This window comes from Danio rerio, chromosome 19 (assembly GCF_049306965.1).
Source record: "Danio rerio strain Tuebingen ecotype United States chromosome 19, GRCz12tu, whole genome shotgun sequence".
Classification (NCBI taxonomy): domain Eukaryota; kingdom Metazoa; phylum Chordata; class Actinopteri; order Cypriniformes; family Danionidae; genus Danio; species Danio rerio.
This window is the reverse complement of record NC_133194.1, coordinates 13,386,845-13,397,844: the sequence shown is the minus strand read 5'-3', so window position 1 is coordinate 13,397,844 and position 11,000 is coordinate 13,386,845. Positions and strand designations below refer to the sequence as shown.

At 34.5% G+C, this 11,000-nt stretch overlaps 1 protein-coding gene across 3 annotated transcripts in view; it reads right to left on the bottom strand.

The window, feature by feature from the left end:
* Positions 1-567: 567 nt before the first annotated feature.
* grhl2b (grainyhead-like transcription factor 2b) overlaps positions 568-11,000 on the bottom strand; it is a 57,636-nt gene continuing 47,203 nt past the window's right edge. Inside the window, exons 14-17 of one of the 3 annotated variants that reach the window (XR_012394448.1) lie at positions 10,247-10,332; positions 6,141-6,205; positions 2,588-3,128; positions 1,922-2,488 (exon numbers count right to left, since the gene is read on the bottom strand). Coding sequence is in view for 2 of the 3 variants with exons in the window: in XM_005159580.6 (XP_005159637.1) it covers positions 3,014-3,128; positions 6,141-6,205; positions 10,247-10,332 (266 nt within the window). In the remaining variant the exon portion in view is untranslated. Of the gene's footprint in view, positions 3,129-6,140; positions 6,206-10,246; positions 10,333-11,000 lie in introns of all 3 variants that reach the window. The other 2 variants (XM_005159580.6, NM_001083072.1) reach the window with 2 other exon arrangements.

The window sequence follows — 11,000 nt, the reverse complement described above, 5'->3', positions numbered from 1 at the left end:
GACTTCAAGTGTATATATATTTATTAATTTATCTTTTTGTTCATTTTCAAAAAATATTTATAATATTTTGGAGCAGTAAACATGTCAGGCTAAATAATTCAAAGGAATCATTCACTTGTGCTGTCTTCATTTGTTTGAAAACACATTTTTTTTGGTTTTGTTTTTTACAATTTAAGGAACAGGCGCAAAAACAGCTACAATTCCCTCTGAGCTAAACATTGACATTTTCAACAGGGTAAAATAAATAATCTGATGGGTATTTTGACATGAAACTTCAAAGGCACATTTTGGAGACACAAAACACTTATTTTACATCTTGTTAAAAGATCAAAATTGGAGCCCTTTAAGACTTCTCTCTATTCCTTAGTAAACATTTGTCTCAGCATCTTTTTGAACAATGTTAAGAGTAAACTTCTAGCTAAAAACCTTTACTGCTATTTAGTGAAACTCTGAGTAGCAAGATGAAATGTTTTATTAATACAGGCTCAGATGTGCGGAGTAGAAAACTGTTTAAAATGTCATTAACCCAAAGTTAAAAGTGGCCAACTTAAAGGAAAAATTACAAAATCACGTAATAAAAAAGCATTTATTTACACACAAATCATTATTTTCCGAAGTGCCCTTTTACATGACAATAACATTATTATTATTTAAAACATATCATTTGGACTATACTGTAGCTAATATGTCACACTATACACAAGCACTAGAAATGAATTAGACTGTAAGACTGCATGGTTATTTAAAAATGATATAAAATAATGACAAAAGCAAAATCTCCTCTTTCTGGAAAAACTTTGGCTGGTTAGTGTTTACATATGTATAGAATATGTATAGAAACCTCCGAAATGTCATGAAATCGTTTGCATTTGAAACCACTGGAACCACAAAAACTTCACATTAAAACTGTGTGCACACATCATAGCTGAAATGCATCTGAGCCACACTAATTCAACTTTCTTTGAAATAAAAAATAATCAATTCTGATAATGCAGTGCTGTACAGTTCATAACATGCCGTTATTCATGCATATTTCCTGTTTTGCACTATATACGAAAAATTGAAATGGCACAGGTCACATAAAAACAACTTGCAGACCAGAAAATATGTCAGTCAGAACATAAACCAGATCCTACCAAGCTAAAAACAACAATAATATTAACGACAACTTAATAAACAAGTTAAAAAAAACGACATTTACAGTATTGGACACTTTCACAGATCAACAGACTCCCCAAATCCTATTTTTGGCTGCATAAAAGTATATTATAATTTACACTATATTATTATTAATACACCATATTATTATAATACAGTGAATTATAATTTAAATGGACACTTGCTACTGTTCAATATGTTCGATATGATGAAGATGCCTTGTATTTCTTTTCTCGGTAACACTTTATAATAACCATCAGTTATAACTACTTAATAGGCCATTAATAAACTGTTAGTTAATGGGTTGCAAATGACTTGTTAAATAAAAGTTAATAGTTTGTTAATTTTTTATAACTGTGTCTTATAGATGGCTGAGAGATAACTTATGAGCTGTTAGTTAACAAGTTGTAAATGACTTGTTAACTGTATTTTAATGATTTATAACTATACCTAATAAATTATTAAGAGATCCTAAACAAGCTGTTAGTAAATTACTTACTAAAGACTTGTTAAGTATCAGTTAACAGTTTATATATGTTATTGGGACGTTATTCTAAAGTTGCAAATATTCTTCATTTATTAACTGTTAGTAAATGAGGAATAGTTGCAACTAGAATAACGTCTCAATAACATACTTAAGCTATTAACTAACATTTAACTAATATAATAAGTCACACTTTACAGATCAGTTGTTAACCATCTAATAACACCAGTGAAACTGTGTAGAACTTTAATAAAATATTTTTGTTATTTCTTTTGTTTTCATGTTTAGCACCTCATGGGTTTGTATTCTTGTATACTTCTGTTCTGCCAAGTGATGGCTCAGTATGTGTTTCTATACATTAAACACAATGTTTAACATTTCATCTGTGGAGTTACTTTGGTAAAATACAGCACACAGAAAAGCCTATGAGTGGAACAAGGTTAAGATACAAACATTTTATATTTTAGGTATCACATCAAATTTCTGTGGCTTGAACTTGTTCCATCCATTTGCTCCTCTACAAAGTTTCACTGGTATTAGTAGATGGTAAACAAACGATGAACAACTGATCTGTAAAGTGTGAGTTAATATATTAGTTAAGTGTTAGTTAATAGCTTAAGTATGTTATTGAGACATTATTCTAGTTGCAACTATTCTTCATTTACTAACAGTTAATAAATGAATATTTGCAACTTTAGAATAACGTCCCAATAACATATATATACTATTAACGGATACTTCACAAGTCTTTAGTAAGCAATTTACTAACAGCTTGTTTAGGATCTCTTAATAATTTATTAGGTATAGTTATAAATCATTAAAATACAGTTAACAAGTCATTTACAACTTGTTAACTAACAGCTCGTAAGTTATTGATTAGTTATTTATAAGGCACAGTTATAAATAATTAACAAACTATTAACTTTTATTTAACAAGTCATTTACAACCTTTTAACTAACAGTTTATTAATGGTCTATTAACTAGTTATAATGGATGGTTATTCTAAAGTGTTACCCTTTTCTCTTAAATGAAATCCGTTGGAATATCCCAGTGAAATTCAAGCAAGATTATGTCATCAAAACCAATGAGATGTAAGTATATCTATACATGAATTCCTATGAATGGTCGATGAGGAATCCGGCGTGTTTTACTTTCGAAACAGTAGAAGAGTAAAACCGTGGACATTTTTGGCATGCAGGGAATCTTCTAGTGGTGACTGTTTCGAATCATACTTGAGGTCTCTTAAAAATGAGGTAAGTCCGTTTTTTGCTGATGTCAATTCAATCGATGGACAGTTGATATTGAATCTGACCAGATTAGAGTCTTTTAGCTTAAGCAGACTGAACGACAGAAGGGTTTTGTAACCGTGCTCATATTTCCGTTAAAGTGATTTTGTATGCGTCTGCGTAGCTCTCGATATTCAGGATAAACGTGTCCTCGTTTGAGTAGTGCTCGATGATGTTGTCGTCCATGTTCACCAGAATCCTGCAATAAAGATGGCATGAGTTTTTTCATTGTCAATACAGTTGAAGAAAAATGCTAACATGTTCATTTCCAGTATTTTACAAGTGCTGTTTAACAGAGAGAAGATTTTCACAACATACTTATGACCCTGGTATACACTACCTGACAAAAGTCTTGTAGTCGATCCTAGTTGTATTAGCAACTAATAATAACTTGACTTCTAGTTGATCAATTGGAAAAGTGGCAGAAGGTTGATTTTTCTGATGAATAATCTGTTGAACTGCATCTCAATCATCACAAATACTGCGGAAACCTTTTGGAACCCGCATGGACTCAAGATTCTCATAGAAATCAGTCAAGTTTGGTGAAGGAAAAATCAAGGTTTGGGGTACATTCAGTATGAGGGTGTGCAAGACATCTGTAGAGTGGATGGCAACATCAACAGCTAGGCATTTGTGCTGCCCATTACATTACAAACCACAGGAGAGGGCAACTTCTTCAGCAGAATAGCACTCCTCCTCATACATCAGCTACCACATGAAAATTCCTGAAAGCAAAGAAGGATTGCTCCAGGATTGGTCAGCCAAGTCAACAGACATGAATGTTATTGAGCATGTTTGGGGTCAGATTATGGAGGAGACATTGAAGATGTATCAGAGCCACTTCTGATATCAAATGATCAACTGGAAGTCGAGTTATTATTTGTTACTCCTAAAACTTGGATAGGTGACAAGACTTTTATCAGGTAGTGTACTTCAAACCAAATCGAAAAAAGAACTGAAATGATGTAATTTTATACAAAATCTAGCCAAACTGAAGTTCGTTTGTAGTTTCCAGTTCGTAACAGCTCACCAAAGCAAACTTTTTGGGGAGTTCTTTTTGCGTCTAAACACCTTTGAGCAACCACTGGTCTGTGACGATTACGCAATTTGTGGATGTGTCCTGGAAATTCACCTTCTGGCTAATATTAAAGGCAAAGGCTTTAAGATTATGCTTATTTTACCAAAATAAAATCTGATCATGCCTTGATTTTAAATTGTTTAAATAGGACATTAAGGCCTGACGTTGCTTAGATAAAAGTTTTGTCAACAGAAATAATGTACAGCATAGAATATGAAGTCATGGTGCAGTGGACAAGGAATGAATATTGTGTATGACTCCCATGAGCTTGAAGGACTGCATCCTTGCATTTCTGCAATGACTCAAATAACTTATGAATAAAGTCATCTGGAATGGCAAATAAACCATTCTAGCAAGACTCTTAAGCAGGTCGCACACCAGAAGCGTCGATCGGCGCCGCGACACGGCGCGTACATGACAGTTTAAAGTATCACACACCAGACGCGCACATTCGAATGATATTTTACATGAAACTAATCAGATGGCGCTCTGTGGCGCGGCTGAAAAATGAACTGCGTCCTGAGCCGTCGCCGGGCGCCGCCGACAGCCGCCGACTTGCGGCGCCGGTGTGTGTATCCTGATAGAAACCCATGTTTAGAATTCTAAAATACATGGCGCTGCGCTTCTGGTGTGCGACCTGCTTTAGAGTTCATCAAGATTCTTTGGATTCATCTTCAATGCCTCCTTCATCTTAACCCAGACATGCTCAATAAAGATCAATTCTGGTGACCGGGCTGGTCAATCCTGGAGCACCTTGACCTTCTTTGCGTGCAAGAACTTTGATGTGGAGGCTGAAGTACGCGAAGGAGTGATATCCTGCTGAAGAATTTGCCATCTTGTGTAGTTTGTAATGCAATGGGCAGCACAAATGTCTTGATACCTCAGGCTGTTGATGTTGCTGATCTCTCACATGCCCCCATACCCAAAATGTAACCCCAAACCATGATTTTTCCTTCATCAAACTTGACTAATTTCTACTGAAATTGACAAAAGGTCTTTGTCAGGTAGTGTACACCCAGCGCAATACGATGCCAGGCTATTTTCATAACGGCGCAGGCGTCATTTTCACCTTTTGTGCCATGTTATTTAAACAGCAAATGTATATGTGTCACTTTGTGTATTCATGGGCATGCAGGTCTGAAATGGAAGTGTGTTAAGGCACATTAAATACATGGATGTCTTCATTGAAGTGCGTTCACTGTTTCCTTAATCCATGGTCAAGGCTTATTCTTAAACTTTTATTTTCTGCCATGTAAATAGCAAATGAGACACTTTGCAAGTCTCTTAAAGGGAATGGGAGATGAGACTCTAATTGGTTTAATGCACATCAAAACATACTTATAACTCATTAAGAGAATAAGCCCAACCCTTTTTCCATCCAATAAATAGCACCATCCGCTTTAGACTTTGTGCTTGAGTTGTTCAAATAGAGCCCAAAGGTAGCAACATGAATAAACTGGAGGGTTGAGTAGCAGAGCTGGTATAGATGTACGATCACTTAAGGAGAGATTTTAAAGATTGTGGTTGCGCCACGTCTCATATAGTTCTAAATACTGTTCCATTTGTTACCGCAAAAAATATATATATATTGTGGTAAATGATTAAATTAAATTATTGGACGACAGTGCTTCGTTCTGTAGTCATTCGGAAAAAAACATATAATTTCTTAAGGGACTAGTAATATTACTAATTTTGTTTTTGCAATTATTTTTCCAGCCAAACTATTCTTTCAAACAGACTTTCTCGAGCAGAAAAATATAATAGTGAATACTGTAAAAAGCTTTTGATCCTTTGTTTAACTTCATAAAAGAATTACAATTTTACATGGTACATAATGGAGCTTGAAAAAGAACCTTCAAAATCAGGGTGGAAATGACAGGATTAATCCACAAAGAGAAATCCAAAATAAAGGCAAGTATGGAAGCAGGCAGCAAACAATTACAAATCCAGCCAGTCCAAAACAAACAAGCAAACAAACAAACCAGGCAGGAACAGTGAACAAGAAATGTCAGTAACAACTAAACAAGACCTTGCTACTTGTGTGTTTGTGTGGATACTCCAGCTGGTGACCATGACAACAGGTGGGCTAATAATTTTGTCTTCAGCTGTATACATTTACCATCTGTCACTTACCCTTTCTTGCTCTTTTTGTAAATCTTAGCCATTCTGTCAATGGGAACACCATACTTCTCAGAAATCTGTCGATATGAAAAACAAACCACAATTTAATCATGTATCAGAACACCAAAATGATTTGACTATTTACGACAAATCAAAATCTGTTGACATTTTTATTATTGGGCTTGATTATTTGGGTTAAATTTAATGTTGAAATCAATCATATCAGAGCCTCACATTAAAAAGATTTGATTTTAAACCTTTTTATTATAGATAAATATAGATTTTATTTATCTAAATGTTTTTTTTTCCGGATTCAATAAGATTTGATCACATAGATGTGAATAATTATTTACATTAGGTCAAAATCTGTTGTAAGTTTTGATTCGGCTTTAAAAATGTAAGATTTATAGTGTTTATTGTCATATTCACAGTCATATTCATGCAGGCCCCACCAGTGACTATATACATTTCACACTGCTACGAGTGTGATACTACAAAATACAAAATAGGCATAGCAAAAAAAGTATCAACTATGAAATTATATATATATATATATTTGTTTGTGTGTGTGTGTGTGTGTGTGTGTGTGTGTGTAATTGTTTTTTAAAAAGTAGATTAGTTGCAAAGTTGATCTTGATGAGTTTATTATGATTATTAATGATTATTTTAGAGGAAATTGTTTTAAAATCGACATCAACAACACAAAACTTGCACATGCACTGAAACACAGACAGTTCCGATCGCTTGTAGATAGTGTGAGGGTGCATCCGGTGACTTGGCAAAGCATACAGAGGTCAGATGGCTTAGTCGCGAAAAGGTGTTATGCAGTTTCATGCGACTACTTTCTGCTGTGCGCATGTTTTTACATGAGAAGAGCCAGCATACTTTACTGTCACTCTGAATAAAGACACGTTCACTGACAATGCTGCATTTTTGACAGATATAACATCCCACCTAAATGCACTTAATCCCAAACTTTGAGATAGGCAAAACATTCTTCTGATGATGTTCAACAATGTCTCGGCATTTGAAACAAAACTGGATCTATTTGTTCAACAACTGAAGGAAAACCACTTAACACACTTTCCTGTTCTGCAGTTCGTTGCATGATCATTGTCACCCATAGCCTACTGCCCATACCTCACTGAACTTTTACAGCAGTGTTCGCAGACATCAAGGCCATGAAACCTGTGCTGGCATATACTGAAAATCTGTTTAATTGTGACATTCTTTATACATCAGTGCAGGGGCGTAGATTTAGGGTGGACGGTGGGGACATGTCCCCACCAATATCCACAAACTACCAAAATGTCCCCACCAATAATTTAATTCATTTAAAAACATCGCGCTGTCAGTATAAACCTAGACATGCCGAAAGGGTTAAATCACGTTCTCTCCTCCAGTCGCACCGCCCCCAAACACATGTGAACATTGTGATTGGTTGTGCCTTTCCCTGCTGTCATGTGAGTGGCTGCTTTCAGATCATAGTTTCAGATACAAACAGCGCCAAAACAACTGCGCGGGTGGAATTTCCCGATGTGTGTGAGGTGTATGACAGACACACAAGTGAGGATGGAGATAGCAAGAAGAGGTTAACATAAAGAGCTTTTGCCAACGAAAAGTGTAAGTCACATAAACTCAAGTTCGCTACTGAATGAGTCCAAGATGATAATGCCGTTATGCTAGTGTTTTCACCGCTTTTACGTTGAGTCTAACGTTAAAGCAGACTAGTCTGTAAACAATATTCCCTGAAAACTAACTGCAGAATAAACACCTACATGTAAACGTATATGACCCTGTCAGTTCTCCTAATCTCTTAGAGTAACATCCCCAATTTTGGTTGAAACAATTTGTCAGAAAAACTACAGCCTGTGCTCCATCTTTTAATAATACATGTTTAATTTGTACAAAAAATGAACGAAAGTCTTTATTAAACTCTCTCTTTATCAGTTAATAAACAATTTTTTAACATAACACTTTCAGGCCTGTAGCCAGCTTATTGAAAGGGGTTATTTGTTTTCTGAAAAACTGAACCTTTTTGCAGTTTTTCACCTGATTTTCTGTTTAATTGAGGTATAAATAATACATTTTAGTGACATATTAAGAACAAATTTTTGCTGGATAATCTTGTTGAATAGTTATTACAACTACACTTTTTGATCTATCAAAACTAGTTCCTACCATTTGTCAAATTGCTTTATTTACACATTTAAACTGTAAATTTTATTACAGTTTTATAAATAATAAAAATACTTTGAACTAGAAATTAGGACTTTAAATTCTTAGAAAAAAGAAATGAAGTACAGTACAGATGCCAAAACCTCTAAATGCCATGTAAAATGAGCATTTTTCTCAGCCTTGTATATTTATGTTCAGCTATTTCACTTTAACGGCAATGAAAAGAACGTATTTGTCACTATAAAAGAGTCCACACACAGGAGTTGGAGAAAAATGCTAATTTTAGAAGAAAATATTAAATGGCATTTAGAGGTTTTTGCATCTAAACTCTTCAAATATGTAAATATACTTATTTTTAAAAGACAATTTTTTATCATAATTTTCTTTGGGAAATCTGTTAAAACTTGATTTAAATTAAAAACTGAAGCCTAGGCAAATAACAAACTGGCCGGCGCATTCAACCTTCCTCAGTGAGAATTTATCCATTTGAATAATAAGATAAATTCAAACATAATAATAATAATCCAACTGTTGGTCTTTCAAACCACCTGACCCCCCTTGGCTACACGCATGCTGACCCCCCTTGGCTACTCGTCCCCAGTCCCCACCAATGTCAGGTGCAAACCTACGCCCTTGCATCAGTGTCAGTCAGCGATCTCCAGTTAGGTGTCAAAAGAGCTGTACTTGATGACCAGCACAAAACCGTTCTCGACAGAAGGCACAAGGAACAAAGCGCTGACCCTTTTTGGATCTTCTATTCCAAAAGACACATATCCTGCACTAATTCAGTGTGCTCAGAAATTCCTGACCTTCTTCTGATCTACCTTTGTTTGCGAGAGCTCCTTCTCAGCCTCGGCGATTATAAAGTTAAAGCACCATCTAACTGACCAAAATCTGACAGACTGAGAGCAGCTACAAGTGAACAACAAGCAAATCTTAGGGTGCTTTCACCCCTGTAGATCAATTTTCTTTGGATTAAAATTGTTACAATGTTTATTTTTGTTCTTGGTGCGGTTCCCTTTCACACTACTAAATGGACCAAATTAGGTAAAACAAGTCACGTGTGAGTAAACTCTCCTTACATTGGTCAGAGTTTCAGGGTTTATTTTCGTAACAAATACAGGGTTAAGTGCCACAGACAGATACATTGTTATTTTAATTTATAATGATGAGCAATAAGACATTAATAGCGAAAAGTTGCACTTTATTTTGACACCCACGGACATCGAGCCAAGATCATTTCTTTCAGGCAGTCTCGGAACGATAGATTTGGTGTAGATCAAAGAGGATTTCGGGTTTCGCATATGTCACACGAACCGCGCTAACTTCGTAAACGAGACAGGGTTTCAAAACAAACGCCTAGATGTGAAAGCACCCTTAAAGAACTTGTGAAAGGTATGCAGATTCAGGTGTTTCATTAGTAAAAAAAACACAATGAAATCATTTCAATATGGGTCTGACAGATAAAATTTTGTGTCCTTGATTTTGTGTAGAAATTTAATTTTAATTACCTTTTTAATTTCAATAATTGTACTTGATTTAAATGTATTTTTTTAAACAAATGAATAATATTATTTATATTATTATTCAATTGTATTTTATTTGTTTTCATTCCATTCACATTATTTATATAAGTGTATTATTCCTTTAACTGCATGTTAAACTGTAAGACAAGTAATTGTTATTGTAAATATCAGTAATGCTATGTGCTTATTAAGATAAATTAACATAGTTATAGTTTTTTCATATTCCTTTGAAATGCAATATTTGCTTTGTCTCTAAAATCTTCTTGAAATAAATAAAAAACGTTCAAATTTATATAAGTGGCCCCCTGTATATCATGTGATGGACATTTGGCCCTTAACGCCAGCAAAGTTGAGAACCTCTGCAATGCTTAAGTATTTTAGAGTAGAGCACTCCCAACATCAGCAGATACTCACTGCATCCATGAGTCCTCTGACAGTGGGCGACCGCAACATCAGAGCATCAAACACCTCGTCTGACTCCTTCCTCACGTACAACAGCACTGCAAAACAGACACACATTTGTTCAATTGAATCATAGTTCCACTGAGCTTGACATACAAGTACAGCAAAAAATACCAACACAATTTCATATGGCAGTCCATACAAACTATTTAGCATTTTGGTCAGTTGGTGGCTAATTCATTTGAATTTCATTTAATTGAATTTGAATAGATATGTTTATGAGTAAAGTTAAGGGTGACACTTTATTTATTTACTAAAAATCATACCTGTAAATATCAGTACTTTTGAAGCTTTTAAAAGGCTATTTTATCCTAATTTGTCCCTCAATGTGGCATTTTTAAAATAAAAATACATTTAAAATGTAAAATTGTTAAATAATATAAGAATTTAAAATGCCTATTTTCTTATTGAATGTTGAATGTTTCTTATTAAATTTAATGATCTAGTTTAATTCAGTTATTATTCCAGTCTTCAGTGTCCCAAAAAACTTTCTTATTATTAATATGTGTTGAAAAATATTGGTCTGCTTCATATTATGTGGGAATTGTAATGCAGTATCATTCAAAATGTATTAACGATCATAAAGGACATTTAGTTGTTAAATGGCACCTATTTTACCCCATTTTCAAGATTTAAGATACAGTTTTTTTTTCTGTGTCTCTAAAGAGTGTCTGAAAAGTTTCAGCTCAAACACCAATCAGATAAT